The sequence below is a fragment of the Gigantopelta aegis genome, chromosome 7 (genome assembly GCF_016097555.1).
Source record: "Gigantopelta aegis isolate Gae_Host chromosome 7, Gae_host_genome, whole genome shotgun sequence".
Classification (NCBI taxonomy): domain Eukaryota; kingdom Metazoa; phylum Mollusca; class Gastropoda; order Neomphalida; family Peltospiridae; genus Gigantopelta; species Gigantopelta aegis.
In genome coordinates, this window is record NC_054705.1 from 32,579,110 (window position 1) to 32,598,737 (window position 19,628).

Genomic DNA, 19,628 nt, shown 5'->3' on the forward strand with positions numbered 1-19,628 from the left:
TTCATTATTTGGTAGGTCGACGTTTTGAAACAGAACTAATAACAATAATAAAAGTCAAAATAAGAAATCATAATTGTTTGGTAGGTCGACGTTTTGAAACTGAACTAATGATAATAATAAAAATAAAAATAAGAAATCATAATTATTTGGTAGGTCGACGTTTTGAAACAGAACTAATGACAATAATAAAAATCAAAATAAGAAGTCATCATTATTTGGTAGGTCGACGTTTTGAAACAGAACTAATGACAATAATAAAGTCAAAATTAGAAGTCATAATTGCTTGGTAGATCTACGTTTTAAAACAGATCTAATAACAATAATTTCAAAGTAATAATTTCAAAACTGTTTATAGCTGAATAACATTGTTATTTGTTTTTAATTTGTTTATCAGTATTTGAATACCTACGACAATCTGCTCTTGGTTTTTTGGACCAACCTTCTGTGGATATCAACGTGGAAAACATATTGTGTTCTGAATACCTTCTGTTCTTTTTTGGATACCTAGTCAGGAATATGTTGATTATGTTGATATTGGACTCCTACAGCAGGGTTGTCTTGTTTTTGGATACCTGTTCGGGAGAGTGCTGTTTCGTTTGTGGGTTTTTTTTTGGGGGGTTTTGTTGTCATAAACATCGCATGACACTTCTTAGCACTAGAATGGTTGGTACATGTGTTGTAGTTGTTGCTTGTTTGGGAGTTTCCAGGATGGGGGATGTGTGGTGTGGCGATCGGTAGATGGTGTTTGTTTGTTGTTGTTGTTTTTTGTCGGGTTTGTTTTTAGTTTGTCTGTTGTTGTTTTTTGTATTTGTTTTGTTTTGTTTATTTGTTTATTTATTTATTCATATTTATTATTATTATAATTATTATTATCATTATTATACAAAAAAATGAAAGGGGGTATTTTTATTTTTTAGAATATATTCTTATCTTGCAAATTATGAAATCATTTAAAATAATGTACATTAGTACTTTAGTAAGCAAAGACTCCCCCCCCCCCCCCCTCCGATATTTTCACATAGTAGGTTTTTGTTTTCAAAGAAATGACACAAATGTTACATAATAACAGGCCTGTAGCATGGTGAACATTATTGAGGGGGGGGGGGGGGGGCAATTGAACGAGCGCCAAAGGTGCGAGATATTTAGGGGGTCCGGGGACATCATTCAAAAGTTATTTGCCCGTTACTGTAACTCTCGCCGTTAATCTCGATCCGTTAATCTCGCTACAACTTTTACATTCAGTCGAGATGTAAAGGTTATCAAAACAAATTACCATTTTTAAATAAGATACATTTTTCAGTTTCCAACTTTTCTTTAATTATAGTTTTTAAGGCAGAGAAGTTTAATTTTTGTTTTTGTATTTTCATGGAATAAATATAATATTTTATATTAATAATTAACCAATTTATTGCTTATGCCTTTGTTTTCTTAAGCAGGCCTATAATTATGCAACATCCTATAGTAGAGAGTATCCAGTTTGTAATGTTTTCCCAAAACTCTTTAACATAACAACAATCATAAAATAAATGTTCAATTGTCTCTGGCATAGGATTACAAAATGTACATTTATTTGAATTCATAGAATGTATTGTATATAGAAACGCGTTAGTAGCGAGAAATTTGCGTAGAATTTTATATTGAAACCAACGTAAAGTTGTATCTCTAACGCATTTAAAAGGTATATTGTAAAATATATTCCATTCTGCTGGTGAATAACAAAAACCTTTAATAATATCTTTGGAAATTTAAAGAGAAATTAATACCTAATAAAGTAAATAGGGTTAAACCCCATTCAAGCTTCTATCTAAAATGATGAAACACTTCTTTTGAATATATTTTTTGGCCTGTCCATATTATCTTTGATTTTGAATAATTTAGGTTCAGACCAGATATTTTTACAAAGAAATCCAGTGTAGTAAGTGTATTGTATAGGGAATTTGGGGATCTATCTAAGATAAAGGTAGTGTCGTCGGCATATTGAGAAATCAGAAATTCTTTGCCATCAGTGTTTATAACCCTTAATGTCTTTATTATTACGTATTAAAATTGCAAGTATTTCCGCGCATATTAAAAATGTGCAAGGAGATAATGGGTCACCTTGCCTACAACCTCTGTTTAATTAAACAAATTCTGATAAGCGTCCATTTTGTTTTACTGCTGAGACAGACTTTTTATAAAATGATTTTATTCAATTTTTAATAAAAGGCTTACAATTAAAAATACGCAATGGCTTGATGATACATTCTAGATACAAACCTCGAGCTATCCGAGTATATGATGGATTATTGTAAAAAGCAAAAGTGAGAATCAGAGGTGGCTGCTTAATACAAGTCAGATTATACTAATTTAAATTATTTTGGAGAATAAAAATATGGCTTTCTTTACACAAATGACTGCTTAATACAGGTCCTTATACTATATTAAATGATTTTGGAGAATAAAAATATTGCCTTCTTTTTTCTTTTTTTCTTTTGTTTGGGATTGATCATTATTTATTGTCCCAGCAAAAACAATTTGGCAATGTCAGGGATGGGGCCCTGAATCATTACACACACACACACACACACACACACACACACATACATATACATATATATATATATATATATATATATATATATATATATATATACAGAAGATTGATATAGAAAAAGAACAACAGGTTTTAGACAAGTCCCGAGTTATATATGTCTATCATACGTAACAAACTGTATTACCAACCTTACATTTCTCTGCTCTTACCACAATATGTTCCTATTAAGTGTTACCTTTTTCTAAAACACTGAACCAAGGTGACCAATACTCATCAAATTCTTTATAGTTACAACTTTTATAAAATCTAAATTTTTCAACATTCAACTTTTCACATATAATATTTTTAATGGCATCTTTGTTCAATTTGGCTTTTCTTATTTTCATAATATAACTATAATATTTTATATTGACAATTAACCAGTTTAAAAAAAAATTGTTTTTGTTTGTTTATATTTCCAAACAGTACCACATATTTATCAAATTTCGTATGTTCACCTTTGTTCAGTGTCCACTGTTCCACTGCATTCCTTAAGACAGCAACTTTAGGACATTCATAGAATAAATGTTCCAGGGTCTCTGGTTGAAGTTGACAAACATTACAAATAGTAGAATCAACATATTTGATTTTGTATAAAAATGTGTTTGTTGCTATTATTCTGTGTAAGATTCTATACTGAAGCCATATAAGAGTAGGATCTTTTAAGTTTGAAAAAGGTATACTGTAATATTTTTTCCATTCATCTTGGGAAAATGTACACCCTTTTTCCATATATTTTGCTTGTGAAATTGGGCAGATACTAGACAAATTTAATATTTTATACATTACCCAACTACCCTTTTCCTCCTTTAAAAAAAATCTGTAATTTATAAGGTAATATTGGGTTATTCATTACAGGATTTATTTGGTTTACTTGTGTTTTTACAGTGTTACAGAATAACTTTACAGCATTTAACAAAGAGGCATATTCAAGAAATTTTTTTTTTAAATTATATTTAATTCTGAATGTATCATAATTCATGAAATATCCATATTCATCCATCAAATCTTGAATAAACACAATACCTTTTTCAAAATATGTCTTGTACAAAATAGGCTTTCCATCAATTGTTATTTTACTGCTATACCAAATGTTACAGCTCATTATTTCTTCCATTTTCTCAAATATTTGTTTCTGCTGAATCAACAGCCAACTATGGAGCACATCTTTCCAAAAAGGATTAGTTTGTTATTTTTATATTGAATAAAGTAGTCTCCATAAGAAACTAGCTTTTCAATGGTTAAACCTGTAACAGTTTCAAAAAGTGTTTTCCATTTAGAATTGGATGTAAGAATTCTTCTGATCCATGTGGATTTTAATGCAGTTATAAAATTAGAAATATGTAACATTTTCAAACCCCCATTTTTATAGTCTTGTACTAAAATTTCCCTCTTTATCCTTTCTGGTTTATTTTGCCAAATGAAGGCAAAGAACAGTTTATTTATGTTTTTAATACATTTTTCAGGCGGATTTGGTAGAGAAATAATCAGATGAGTTATTTTAGGGATTATTAAGGTTTTCAGAACAATAATTCTACCTAATGCTGTTAATTTCCTTGTAGACCATTGTTTTATTAATTTTTTCATCATTAATATTTTCGGTTCAAAATTTTTAATAACAATATCTTCAAGATTTACAGAAAAATTCACCCCTAATAGAGTAAATTGGTCAGAACCCCATTCTAGTCTCCATCTTGTATGATGGAAAACCTCCTTTGAGAATTTTGTACTGTCTATCCAAATAACTTTCGATTTTGAGTAATTTATTTTCAAGCCAGAGATAGCAGCGTATTTGTCTAAAATGATTAAAATATTTTCAAGGGATTTGTGAGATCCATCCAATATAAAGGTTGTATCGTCTGCATATTGCGATATGAGATACTCTTGTCCATCAATTTCTATTCCTTTAATATTTTTATTATTTTTTATTAATATTGATAGAATTTCAGCACATATTATAAAAATATACGGGGAAAGAGGGTCACCTTGCCTACATCCTCTTTCTAGTTTAAAACTTTCAGATAAAAAAACATTTTGTATTATTCTTGACTCTGAGTTATGATAAAATGTTAGAATCCAGTGTTTTATGGACATTTTAAAATTGAAAATATCTAGAGCTTGTTGAATAAACTGCCAAGACACCGAATCAAAAGCTTTTTCAAAATCAATTAACAGCAACATACCTGGTATATTATGGACCTCTGTGTATTGCATAATATCATATACTAATCTGATATTTTCACCTATATATCTTCCTTTTATAAAACCAGTTTGATCATCTGATATAATTTTATTTAGGACCTTTTTGATTCGGTTGGCAATACAATTATATACACAATTTAATAACGTTATTGGTCGCCAATTTTTTAGAAACTGTTTTGGTTTATCAGATTTTGGGATGCAGGTAATTATTCCTAATTTTTGTATACATGACATTTCTTTCAAATTGTAGCTACAATTAATTGATCTTACAATAAAATTACCCAAGTCGATCCAAAATATTTTTAAAAACTCTGCTGAATAACCATCTGAGCCAGGACTTTTGTCATTTTTCATACTTTTAAGAAATGCTAATGCTTCATGATACTCTATTTCTCCTTCTAGTTTTTCAGCTTCAGCATCAGTTAATTTATTAAAATTAGCTTCTGAAAGTCTTTGTTCAATATTATCATTAGTTTCCAAATTATTGCTTGAATATAGTTTACTGTAGAATTTTTTTGTTTCATTTAAAATTTGTTTTTGGTCAGTTATTAAAATACCATCTATTAATTCTATTTTAGAAATAAACTTACTATAAAAATTTCTAGACTCCAAATTACAGAAATATTTTGTAGGCTTTTCGCCCTCCTCAATCCATTTTGCTCTCGATCTAATAAACTTTCCTTTTAATTTTTCTTTTCTAATTTTTATCAATTCCTCTTTTTTTCTTCTAATAATTCTGAATTATTCATACAGTTATCATTTTCTAGAACCTTTATCTCATCACAGAGTTGTGCTTCTAAAATATTTTCTGTTTTCTTTTTGAAAGCTGAGTAAGAAATTGTTTTCCCTCTTATTTCCAGAAGCAATACTTCCAGAAAAAGTTGATCACTGATAGTAAATTTAATATTTTCATTTGATATTTTATTAATATTTTCTATATTATATACGGGCACTATATATTGGCATTTAACATGTTTAATAGTTTCTTTTATCAAATCTATGTATATTTTATCCTTAAGTAGTGAATTATTGAGTTTCCCTAGACCCCTCCCTTTTTCAAATTGGTATATCTTTAGGTACAACACAACTCCAAAATGTGGCCTTCTTTACACAAGTATATATTTTTCTTAATACAGGTCGTTATACTATTTTAAATGATTTGAGATAATAAAAATATGACCTGCTTAACATAGGTGGCTGATTAATACAGGTCTGTTATAATATATTAAATGGAAAGAAAGAAGTGTTTTATTTAACGACGTACTCAACACATTTTATTTACGGTTATATGACGTCAGACATATGGTTAAGGACCACACAGATTTTTTGAGAGGAAATCCGCTGTCACCACTACATGGCCTACTCTTTCCGATTAGCAGCAAGGGATCTTTTATTTGCGCTTCCCACAGGCAGGATAGCACAAACCATGGCCTTTGTTGAACCAGTTATGGATCACTGGTCGGTGCAAGTGGTTTACACCTACCCATTGAACCTTGCGGAGCACTCACTCAGGGTTTGGAGTCGGTATCTGGATTAAAAATCCCATGCCTCGACTGGGATCCGAACCCAGTACCTACCATCCTGTAGACCGATGGCCTAACCACGATGCCACCGAGGCCGACTATATTAAATGATTTTAGAGAATAAAAATATGGCCTTCTCAACACAGGTGTCTGATTAATACAGGTCGGTTATACTATATTAAATGGTTTATTAAATTATAGTAAATGGAGAATACAAATGTGGTCTCTTAACAGAATTGGCTGTTTAATACAGGTAGCCGCTAGAACAGGCTTGGCTGTATATCATTGCTTAACTTATCTACACTAAGCCGATTATTTCGTTATCAGTCGAGTGTTACATTCTTGTAATAAATAATACAAACAATAAAATCCAATAGCCCAATAGGCCCACCGACAAACAAACAAAAGAAACATTAAAAAAAAAAATCCAACAACTCTCAGCCCCCAAAACACCTAACCAAAAAACACTCCCAAACAAACAAACTTTGCTTTTATATTTTAAAAAGAAAACGTTCAGGAAAATGAGGTGGGTTGATGATACATCTCCTCCACAAACCTCGGATTAATTGAGACAGTGTCTCACCCGAGTACACATCAACAATATGTCCGTATACTTATTGGGCACGACCTATTTTTTAAATCTCAAACTCTATTCAAAACATCCAGGCCATCAGCCGACATCGTATGATGTTTTATTTTACAAATAATGTTTACACTGACAAGAAGACAGATAGAAGATATATACAGACGTACTTTAAAAGAGAACACACTCTGACGAGTATTGACTGAAAAATATACAGCAAATTGGTGTCAAAAGCATAAAGGTCATTCAAGTAAAGGGAAAATGAAATAGGAGATAAATGTTCCCCTTGGCGGAATCCGGTGTTGCAATAAAATAATTGTAAACATTCGTTATTTACACTGACACAAAACATATATGCCTTGATACATTTTTGAGCACCTCTTAGGTAATTTACCATTTATATTATGATTAAATTAAATTAATTAATTAATTAATTAATTAATTAATTAATTAATTAATTTACTTATTTACCTATTTACTTCCGACAATATCTCTTCAGGCATAAGCTTAGACATGCATTTCTTAAAACATATGAAGCCTACGCCATTTGATATATGTTTCCAGAAATAATTATGAATATATTGAGAATATTGTTCTACTATTTTAGAGTCGAAATCCATTAATAAAGTCTTCAATTATAGGAACTTTAATGCCACCATCTTTTTATAGTTTTTGACACATAAGTGTTTTTATTTTATCAGGTTTTGCCTTCCATAAAGGAAAACAACTGTCGCTGAATAGTTTCAGTAACATCACTAAGTGGATTAGGAATACTTATTTAGTTTTAGTAAAATCAAGCTCTTGAATATTATATTTCTACCTAATGGTGATAACCTTTTACTGGACCAAACATCTTATATCTTTTCTTTAATGGAATTTAGTTTATTTGTATATCTTGCATAAATCTGTAATGTATTTAGAACTGCTTAGAGGCTTTTTTCTGTTCCATCTAAAATTAATGTTGTATCATCTGCAAACTGAGTTGACAAAAATTCAGTATTTCCACTTCTGTTATACCTTTTATATCTATTTTTTTTAAAACATCCTGTTGAGGATCTCATCACAAATGAGAAAACTATATGGAGATATCGGGTCCTCTCAACGACGACCTCTTTCTAATTTAACAAATAATGAAGCAAAACTAGTAACAAGAACAGTAGATTGAGGAAAAAAAGGAAATGTTTTATTTTACGACGCACTCAACACATTTTATTTACGGTTATATGGCGTCAAACATATGGTTAAGGACCACACAGACATTGAGAAGGGAAACCCGATGTCGCCACTTCATGGGCTACAACACCCTTTAATATGCCAGTCGTGGTGCATTGGCTGAAACGAGAAATAGCCCAATAGGCCCACCGACGAGGATCGATCCCAGACCGATCGCGAATCGAGCGAACGTTTTACCACGGGGCTACGTTCCGCACTCAGGTCATTGAGAGTCGTTATGAAACAATAGAAATACATTTTTGTATTGAAAGACCAAAACCAAAGTATTTAAGAACATTATAAATAAATTCCCAGTCTATTGAATGAAACACCTATCCGAAATCAATTATTAATAATAAACCAGGAACTTGTTGGTTTCCTGTATATGTCATTATGTTGTATATTAATCTTGTTTCGTCACCTATTTATCTTTGTTCTTCACTAATTATAATTGGCATCACTGATTTTATTCTTTGTGCTATAACAGCTGATGCAATTTTATATGAAACATTTAACACAAAAGTGGATCTCCAGTTTAACACAAAAGTGGATCTCCAGTTTAAAACAAAAATGTTTAGGATTATTTCCCTTTGAAATACATGTGATAATACCGTCTTTTAGAGTTTTGTTTGATAAGCATAATTTAATGATTATACTAAGTATTTATGCAAGTCCCCCCACCCCCCAAATTCAGCGGTAAAGCCGTCGGGTCATATTGGTATTTCATCGTATGTCAGTTAAATAATTCATAAAAAAATCTCTCTCTCTCTCTCTCTCTCTCTCTCTCTCTCTCTCTCTCTCTCTCTCTCTCTCTCTCTCTCTCTTTCTCTCTCTCTCCCCTCCCCATCCGTCTCTCTATCTCCCTCTCCCTCCCCCCTCCTCTCTCTCTCTCTCTCTCTCTCTCTCCCCATCCGTCTCTCTATCTCCCTCTCCCTCCCTCCCCCCCCCCTCTCTCTCTCTCTCTCTCTCTCTCTCTCTCTCTCTCTCTCTCTCTCTCTCTCTCTCTCTCTCTCTCCCCATCCGTCTCTCTCTCTCTCTCTCTCTCTCTCTCTCTCTCTCTCTCTCTCTCCCTCCCTCTCTTCCCCTCTCTCTGTCTCTCTGTCTCTCTCTATGTGTCTGTCAGTCTCTCTCTCTCTCTCTCTCTCTCTCTCTCTCTCTCTCTCTCTCTCTCTCTCTCTCTCTCTCTCTCTCTCTCTCTCTCTCTCTCTCTCTCTCTTTCCATCCAACTTTACAGAAATATTTTTGGGTATTTCACTTTCTTCTAGCCATCTAGCTTCAGATCTTATGATGAATCTTTTGTTTTTTTAATACTAATAACTTTTATTGTACTGTTTATCTCTTCAATGTCTTTTATTATATATATTTTTATATATATATCAATATCATTTAAAGCAGCCATTTTTGTTAACACAGGTTAGAATTTAAATCTATTTCATCTTCCTTTTGAATGTGGTTTTAGTCAATATGAATATATTTTTTTCCCCGTGTATCATAAGTAATAATGTATCCTATAATAATTGATAAAATTCGAATTTTCATTATCAGTATCTTTTGTTGTTCCCTTGATTAGACCTACATATTTGTGGTCATGTAATAGTGAGTGACTAAATTTCCAAATTCCATTTCCTCTTTCAATTTCTTTTAATTTTAATGATTAAGTAATTTATTAACGATCTGAATTAAATATTGCAGGATATTAGTAGAAGAGACTGAGGATAAAAGTTTATGTGAAAGCTTTTGCATACCATGTGAAATTCATTTTGAAAATCAAAGAACGCGCAGTTATTTATTTAAAATTTTTGTTAAATGTTATTTTAAAATTAAGAAATGAATATGTTGTAGTTGTGGTTGTTGTTGTTGCAGTTGTTGATATTTTTTGGATAGAGAGTGTGTGTGTGGAGGGGGTGGGGGGGTGGTAGGGGTATTATGAAACACTGATGATACTGGTATATCCTACTTCTGACGCGCAGTTTTAAAAAAAAAATTTAATTAAGGAATGAATGTGTTGTGGTTGTGGTTGTTGTTGCGGTTGTTGTTATTTTCTGGATAGGGTGTGTGTGTGCGAGGGGGATGGGGGGGGGGGGTAGGGGTACGTATGAAACACTGCTGATACTGGTACACATGTATATCCTACTTCTGACACCAAATAGTTTCTCATTGCTTTATTGCATCTTGAACCAAACATTCCTTTTCTCTGTTCACAGGAAGATGCCGTCTAAACTTCGCTACGTTGTCCTCATCTCATGTTCTCTCGTTACCTTCATCGTCATTGGCTTCGCCATCGGTCTCGGCGTAATTTTCGTCGAGCTAGTGAACCTGTTGGGAATAAGTCGGGGGCAAATGGCCTCCATGCAGTCGTTGTGCTTGGGACTAATCTTCGCTGGATGTAAGATAATACTACTACTGCTACTGCTACTGCTACTGCTACTGCTGCTGCTGCTGCTACTGCTACTGCTGCTGCTGCTGTTACTACTGCTGCTGCAACTGCTAGTACTACTACTACTACTACTACTACTACTACTACTACTACTGCTGCTGCTGCTGCTACTGCTACTGCTACTGCTGCTGCTGCTACTGCTACTGCTACTGCTGCTGCTGCTACTACTGCTACTGCTGCTGCTGCTGCTGCTGCTACTGCTACTGCTGCTGCTGCTGCTGCTGCTACTGCTACTGCTACTGCTACTGCTGCTGCTGGTACTACTGCTACTGCTACTACTACTACTACTACTACTACTACTACTACTACTACTACTACTACTATTGATACTGCTGCTACTGCTACTGCTGCTACTGCTGCTGCTGCTACTGCTACTACTGATACTGCTGCTACTACTACTGCTGCTACTGCTACTGCCACTATTGCTACTGCTACTACTGCTACCACTACCACTACCACTGCTACTACTGCTGCTACTACTGATACTGCTGATAGTGCTACTGCTGCTGCTTCTGCTGCTGCTGCTACTGCTACTGCTACTGCTACTGCTGCTGCTGATGATGATACTGCTGCTATTGCTGCTACTTCTGCTACTGCTGCTGCTGCTGCTACTGCTACTGTTACTGCTGCTGCTGCTGTTACTGCTACTGCTACTACCGCTACCGCTACTACTACTGCTACTGCTACTACTAATACTGCTGCTGCTACTACTAATACTGCTGCTGCTACTACTAATACTGCTGCTGCTACTGCTACTACTACTTCTACTGCTGCTGCTGCTGCTACTGCTACTGCTACTGCTGCTGCTGCTGCTACTGCTACTGCTACTAATGCTGCTACTGCTGCTACTGCTACTGCTGCTACTGCTGCTGCTACTGCTACTGCTGCTACTGCTACTGCTGCTACTACTACTACTGCTACTGCTACTGCTACTGCTGCTACTGCTACTGCTGCTGCTGCTGCTGCTGCTGCTGCTGCTATTGCTGCTGCTGCTGCTGCTGCTGCTACTGCTACTGCTCCTGCTGCTGCTGCTGCTACTGCTACTGCTGCTGCTACTGCTGCTGCTGCTACTGCTACTGCTGCTACTACTACTACTGCTACTGCTACTGCTACTGCTGCTACTGCTACTGCTGCTGCTGCTGCTGCTGCTGCTATTGCTGCTGCTGCTGCTGCTGCTGCTACTGCTACTGCTCCTGCTGCTGCTGCTGCTACTGCTACTGCTGCTGCTACTGCTACTGCTGCTACTGCTGCTACTGCTGCTACTACTACTACTACTACTACTACTACTATTACTTCTGCTACTACTGCCGCTACTGCTACTGCTACTGCTACTGGTTTTTTCCCTGCCAATTTATTATATTATGTAACGTTATAATTATTGCCACCATGTTTCAACTGTACAAACAATACTGTTACTGTTGCTGCTGCTGCTACTACTACTACTACTACTACCACCAGTTTTGGCCCCCAACGCATCTTCTGACGTGCGTGCGTGCGTGTGCATAGACGTACGGGCTCCAATTTTTGTTCGGAGGGGGGGGGGGGGGCTGGATGATGTCTGCCGTAATTAAACGAAAATGCCTGATCCTATTAGATTACGCCAAAGGGTTTATAGGTTTACAAACGAATCATTTTTACATGGGTTACATAGTAGGTAGAATGATGGAAATGCATAGTGAAAAGGTTTCAGGATTTACCGGAATAACTCTTTTTCTTTTTATTTGGCCCGAATTTGAGGATTTGCTCCTACCCGGGGAGCGGGGGGGAGGGGGGCAGAGTTGTGCCCCTGCCCTTGTTTCGTGTGTGCGTGTGCGTGTGCGTGTGCATGCGTGTCTACGTGTATATCTGTGATTGATCTTATCATCTGATTTTTTTTCAGCATTGATTTCCTCCCCATTAATTCGAAGATTCGGAACCACATTGTGTTGTGTCATTGGAGGGTTCATGGCCACTGTTAGCGTGTTGGCCGCTTCTTTTTTGAACAGTATACCCGGGCTGATCACCCTGGTTGGAGCCGCCTCGGGTTTGTATAAAAATACAAATTATTTGGAACTACAACTTCTTTCGCTGACCACCTCCACATCCCAGTCATTGTACCACCTACTGTAACACACCTGCCCCCCCCCCCCCCCCCCACCCACCCCCACCCATCCGCTTTTGACACATAACTTGGCAGACTAGTAACTTATGGTACATACTAAACCAACTAACATCCGGCTGGGTCAAAGGTCGAGGTGCACCTAACGTTTGATAGATTAGTTATTACCACAAGTCCTACCATTGGTAGTAAGGGTCTGTTTTGATAAAATATTGGTTCATCTGGAACATTCCTGAGTTTGCTGCATTGTAAGATGTTTCCGACTAATAAAATATTTCTACGATTAAATATATTTTCGTGTTTAGAATATCACTGTCTGTATATTCAATGTGTTTCTGGTCGTCTTAATGTTTGTAAGAAGCCCAAACTGGATTTTGTCTTCAAATAATTTCGTACGTACGAATTTTTTTATTTTTTAAATTAGGAAATAAAATGAAATTTAACCTAGTACAAATATTAGAACGATCAGAAACACGTTTAATATACAGCCACTAAAATTTTATGCAGAAAAATATATTTGCTATGTAATTGCAATTGTTAAAAAGTCTGTTTGTCGACAACATCTTAAAAATTGCAGCAAACTCAGGAATGTCCCTTTAATTTGAACTAGTGTCAGTGTACGAACAACCATTGTGCTTGAAGCATGTACCTGCCTCGGTGGTGTCGTGGTTATGCCGTCGGACATAAGGCAGGTAGGTACAGGGTTCGCAGCCCGGTATCGGCTCCCACCCAGAGCGAGTTTTAATGACTTAATGGGTAGGTAGGTGTATGACCACTACGCTCTCTTCTCTCTCACTAACTACTAATCACTATCAACTAACCCACTGTCCTGGACAGACAGCCAAGATAGCTGAGGTGTGTGCCCAGGACAGCGTGCTTGAACCTTAATTGGATATAAGCACGAAAGTAAGTTGAAATGAATTGAATGAAACATGTGATGGATCCTACTAAAAATAGAATGACATTTTTTTTGTGCGGAACTAGGGTAGTCATAGACGCTACATGTTATCTCTGAAATGAGCAGCTTAACCTTCTTCTTTTTTTGCCGATTTACTTTAAGGGCGAGAGATGGTAGTGTATATTCCATGGTGTATATGTCGATTAATACACTGCGTGTAGGAGTTTTAGCCACACATTTTACTATCGTCGTCTATGGGATATGATTTTGTTTAATGGGAGTTGTTTCCCTTTTTGGACCACACAAAGTAATGAGTGGTACTATTTCAAACTCGGTTGTCGAACTTGTTATTAATAGTTTCTTCTTGTAAGGTATACAGTTAAACATTGTCATTCTGATTTAAAGGGACATAGCCTAGTTTTTAAACACTAAGGCATATTTTTTACTATTATAACCGTTTTTGATAATTTAAATCATACTTTACTTAGATTTTATTGTTTAGATTATCAATTTAATATCACAAAATACATTTCGCATATTTTTAAAAACGCACGTGCGTCTGAGAAATAACAGTTATGGTGTCAAGTTTTAGTCTATTTTTAGAGGGTATTTCACCATTTCAAAGTCACACTCATGTTTCACTCAGTTGTAACTTTATCCAAATGAGTTACAGGTTTGTAGATTAACTAAACTTAGTGTTAATTTTCACGGGTCGAAACTAGGGTATGTCCCTTGAACTATCGAATCCCTTTCTAATGTGGGCAGAATTCCGTCTGTCGGTGGGACGCTCAGCGAGGATATCCCGGACATTGTCTGCTTGATATACTGTATAAGGTGCAGTGCCCACTTTTCATAATTATACAGGGATTTCACCAGGGCAGTAAGGCGTAGTGGGCCGATACTTCTTTATCTATAAAGTAAGCGTTTTGGCGGCGTGTAAACTCCTTAAATCAATTGCCGCTACGCCTTGATTTCAAATGCTTTAGAAAAACAATTACCACAAGTACGATTACCTCTTGCAAACAACTTGTGTAACAGTATCTCAAACACACCATAAATGCCATGCTCCTTCCCCCACGACAAACACACACTCGTTTCATTCTTATAGTTCTATACCCTAAATTTCATTTTCGTTTCGTTTGATATCATTTCTATGCAATATTACTATATTCTTCGTTTCGTTTCTTTCAGGATTCAGCCTTTCCTTTTGCCACCTCGCTTCGTATGCGACAATCCGCGAGGTGTTCTGGGACAGGCCTGGCTTCGGCGAAGCGGTGATCATGGCAGGGGGGGGGCTTGGGGCTTTCTGCATACCAATGTTCAACACATTTCTCCTGGAAGAGTTCGGCTGGAGGGGAACCTTTCTTTTACTCAGCGGTCTACTGTTTAACATCTGCCTGTTAGAAATGATCACCCACACATTCAAACGAATCTGCCTTCAGTCCGATCGCTGTGACAAGGATGTCGATGTTCATTCTGAGAATGGCAGAAAGGAAGAACAAACGCAATGTATGGATGACCACTTTGAAAATCACAGTAAAAACCAAATTCACGGTGTGGATGACCAGTTTGAACATCACAGTAAAGATCAAATACAATGTATTGATGACCAGTTTGAACATCACTGTAAAGATCAAATACAACGTATGGATGACCAGTTTAAACATCGCAGTAAAACAGACATGCAAGGTATGGATGACCAGTTTCGGCATCACAGTCAAGAAGACAATAACAAGAAAAACGAGCTTAAAGTCCAAACACTACCTCTTGTTGAAATTAATAACACGGAAGAAAGCACCCTTGATTACGGATCAAGGCAAGGGCATAATATTTTCCAAGATGATGGAATGCGAAAGCTAAACGAGTGCACTGATGTTCAGATTCAAAAGCACTGTCACCGCTACGGCAAGCAAACTGAACTTGATGGCAAACAAAATATTGAACTTGATAGCAAGCAAATTAAACTTGATGGCAAGCAAATTAAACTTGATGGCAAGCGCACTGAACTTGATGACAAGAAAACTGAACTTCATGGCAAGCAAATTAAACTTGATTGCAAGCAAATTGAACTTGATGATGAAGCAAGAAAAGAAAGCGATGACGTCCAAATTAACAGTGACAGAAATTCGTCTCAAGAACCCGACAACGAACCTTACAGAAATGACGGAATTCGCTGCAATGGTGAATCAAACGAACAGGGCGAGGATGTTCATGTTGACGGGCAACTAGTATCACAACAAAGCAAGGATGTTCGGAATCAGAAGGACTTGAACACCGGCCAACGTCATCATGGCCAGAGCAAGATGGCGTCTCTGTATTCCTATTTGGGCTTGCGAGTCTTTAAGAAGATATCGTTCCTCGTTTTCGCGCTAGAAGAGGTACCAACGTGGGTGTGTCTCACAGCCGAAGTGTTCCTGCTTGTGGACATCGTAGGAGAGAAAGGATACGACCTGGTGGCTGGATCCTACTTTCTGTCGGCTTACTCGATCGCGTCTGTCTTTGGAAATTTGTTCGGCGGATTCTTGACGTCCGTCTTTCGCATACGGGGACTCGTATTGGCTGGCGTCGGCACCTGCTGCGCTGGCGGTGCAGCGCTCGGTATTTCGTTCGTGGGTAGTTTCCTCCCACTGATGGCGCTGATGGTTTTGGCGGGATTTCTGCTGGGACTGCTTGCGCTGTGCAATCCTGTCATCGTGCTAGAGCTGGTCGGTTTAGAATATTATGCCACGTCTCTCGGTCTCATCTTTGGAATTACTGGATGTTCTAACTTCATCAGTGGGCCAGTAGGAGGTATGTGTTAAAGTAACAGACCCTAGTTTTTAAACACTACGGCGTATTTTTCACTATTATAGGAAGGAAGGAAATGGTTTATTTAACGACGCACTCAACACATTTTATTTATGGTCATGTGGCGTCGGACATATGGTTAAGGACCACACAGATATAGAAGGAGGAAACCCGCTGTCGCCATTAAGTTTTCATGGGCTAGCAGCAAGGGATGTTTTATATGCACCATCCCATAGACAGGATAGCACATACCACGGCCTTTGATGTACCAGTCGTGGTGCACTGGCTGGAACGAGAAAGAGCCCAATGGGCCCACTAACAGGGATCGATCCCAAATCGACCGCGCATCAAGCCAGCGCTTTATCAATGGGCTATGTTCACTATTATAAATAATTATTATTTAAAAAAAAAAAACCCGCACGTACCTATGAGAAGTAACGGTTATGGAGACGAATTCTAGTCTATTTTTAAGGGTATTTCCCCGTTTTAGAGTCACAGACTCTTGTGCCACTCTATTGAACCTTTATCCAAATGTGCTATATATATATATATAGGTTTCCAGATTAACCAAACTTAGTGTTCGCTTTCACGGGTTAAAACTTGGGTCTGCGAATTTAATTGTAAAGCTTCAAATCAAAATTATATCTCACCATGTTTTTGCTTTTTAGATATGATTTATTGAAATTCCTCAAATGAAAACCTAAAAACTGTATAAGCGTTATAATGCTGTTTATTAAACATAATATTATACTGATGGAACGAAATAAAGGTATCACACCAACACTTAACAGAAAAGAGTGGCCTTATGACCCCCCCCCCCCCCCCCCCACACACACACACCTCCCCACGCCGCGCCTGTCTTGTATGCTTACGGGTGTAGACAGAGTTCGTTAAGAGTTACGGTTCTTGCCATATACATGAAGTAGTCAGCAAATACGAAAACACATACGCCTTCGTGCACAATTCCGCGACCTGTCCTTTCCGAGAATTATATCACACCACCACAAACTTCCTCTGAAATCCACACACCCAGTAACACTGAAACCACTCTATCCCTTTCAAGTGAAGTCAAAATGTAGCGGGTTTCCTCTGAAACCCAGTAACACTGAAACCACTCTATCCCTTTCAAGTGAAGTCAAAATGTAGCGGGTTTCCTCTGAAACCCAGTAACACTGAAACCACTCTATCCCTTTCAAGTGAAGTCAAAATGTAGCGGGTTTCCTCTGAAACCCAGTAACACTGAAACCACTCTATCCCTTTCAAGTGAAGTCAAAATGTAGCGGGTTTCCTCTGAAGACCACGAGTCAGAATTACCAAATGTTTGACACCCAATTGCTGCTGATTAATTAATTAATCAATATGCTCTAGTGGTGTCGATAAACAAAACAAATTTTTGATGTGATAATATTTTGCTGCGAATTATTTTATAATTGTTTTGTTTGTGTTTTTTGTTTGTTTTTTCAGGCACTATTCGTGACGTCAGCGGAAGCTACAATCTGATGCTCTGTGGGATAGCTGGCGTGTTTGTTTTTAACGGATTCGTCAAGTTTTTCCTGGCATGGCTAAGCTCAGAGCAATCTTACAAAGAAGAAGAGCGACATGTGGCTAAAGAAACAGTCATCACTCGCTTGTAAAATATATAACTGGAGACCAGGCTTGAGTCCCAGCACCCATACGCGTCGTTGCCCATTCGCTTCTACGTGATCGCTTCGCTCTGCCGCTTTGCTTTGCTTTGCCGATCAGTGCTCTGCTTGGCGCTGAGCGCGCAGCGCGAGCCGCTGGTACAGATAGCGTGATTTAAACTAAAGAATTTAGTCCATCTTTCAGATGCTGTTAACTTGAGTTCCAGGTTTCAGCTAAGCGGGTTCCGCAAAGCTGTCGTTCCTCAAGTTACCAAATCTCATCAGGTTGCGACAGGGCACAATATTTCGCGTAAATTTAATTTTGCGTAACCGACACGCGAACAGAACGGCCGTTCGCGTGTCGGTTAAGCAAAATTAAATTTACGCGAACCGCAACTCGGTTACGTCGCGACCTGTAAACGTTCAGAAATTAAAACTTGCAAACTTCTCTATTGCAGGAATTTTATTATACAGTTGAGTATTGTAATTTCGAGACCCTAAATATTGACTACTATTCCGACAAATGTTTTAGACTGATTTGTGGATAATCGATGCGCAGCAAACCAGTAGACAACGTTATATTGCAACAGTTGTAACTTGCGACCAGTCTAAACTAAAATGTTCAGTATAGAGTCGAGCCAAAAAGGTTTAAAGAAATGTGCACGGACCGCTGGGGGCCCCTAAATTATCTACTTCTATTTTAGCTCTAAGGAATATATATTAGACATAATATTTTATAAATGTTGAAAACGGCTTTAACGTAAACAGGAATCTAAAAGTGTCACAAAAGTTGAAAAATACTAACATTGCATAACGAGCTTTAAAAACAAACATTTGGAACATGACTGTAGTATAGAATAGGGCTGTCACGTTTACACGTATAAACGGCATCGTTTCGTGTAGGCCAACTAAACGTTTACAAAAATGGTATCCGTTTAAACGAATTATGACGGTGTATCCAACACTAGCTGTACTTGCGAGACGTGTTTCTGTCTGTGCCCGCCACGTCCGTCCCCTCAGAACGTGTTTTCTCAGTTGCAGGCGGAACTGTTACAAAACTGCGTGCTTCTCTCGATTCAGATTCGGTCGACAAGCTTATATTTCTGAATAAGAGAATCCGCGATAAAAATGTCCAACAAGAAAAAGCTGTTCAAGAGTCTGCCGCCACCACCCTTGTGAAACAGGAGCCAGAGTCAAATGAAACTGTTGATGTCGCCGAGACTCGGCCTGCTCTACCCCAGTTTGATTGACTTAACTGAAACGTTTCGCGTTGAAAACATTGTGTAATGAAAACAGTTTTTGATATTTAATATTGCTGAAACTATTAATGTCCAAGTTTGCGGCTTCTTGTTTCATAATTTTTTCATAGAAACCCTTCTTCTTCTTTTTTTAACTTGAAAACATTGAGTAAATTGAAAAAATCATTTTATGTTGTGCTGACTTGTGCTTTTGATATTTAATATGGCTGAAACTAGTTCTTAGCAAGGAAAAATATAATATTAACGTCGCAGATTCGCAACCTACTCTTGCACTGTTACATTATTTTAGTTGACACTTTTTTATTTGAAAAATTGAGAACATTGCATAATGGAAGAATTCTGTTGTTGTGTTATGCATATTTTGATATTATGGCTGAAAATAGTTATATTCTGTTCATTGCTTCATACTAATTCCAATAAATTATGGAAAATGGG

The 19,628-nt window shown here is 36.9% G+C and overlaps 1 protein-coding gene across 1 annotated transcript; it reads left to right on the forward strand.

Annotated features, from left to right (window-relative positions):
- The first annotated feature begins 6,818 nt into the window (after nucleotides 1-6,818).
- On the forward strand, nucleotides 6,819-19,628 carry LOC121378030. The gene is made up of 6 exons (XM_041506126.1): nucleotides 6,819-6,823; nucleotides 10,297-10,478; nucleotides 12,409-12,552; nucleotides 14,717-16,315; nucleotides 17,777-17,942; nucleotides 19,015-19,628. The coding sequence occupies exons 1-6, from the start codon at nucleotides 6,819-6,821 to the stop codon at nucleotides 19,043-19,045; spliced, it is 2,127 nt and encodes a 708-aa protein (XP_041362060.1). The 3' UTR covers nucleotides 19,046-19,628.

Coding starts and splice junctions, on each gene's coding strand:
- LOC121378030 (XM_041506126.1), top strand. Junction 10,479..12,408: donor GGGACTAATCTTCGCTGGAT/GTAAGATAATAC, acceptor ATTTTTTTTCAG/CATTGATTTCCTCCCCATTA. Junction 16,316..17,776: donor CATCAGTGGGCCAGTAGGAG/GTATGTGTTAAA, acceptor TTGTTTTTTCAG/GCACTATTCGTGACGTCAGC.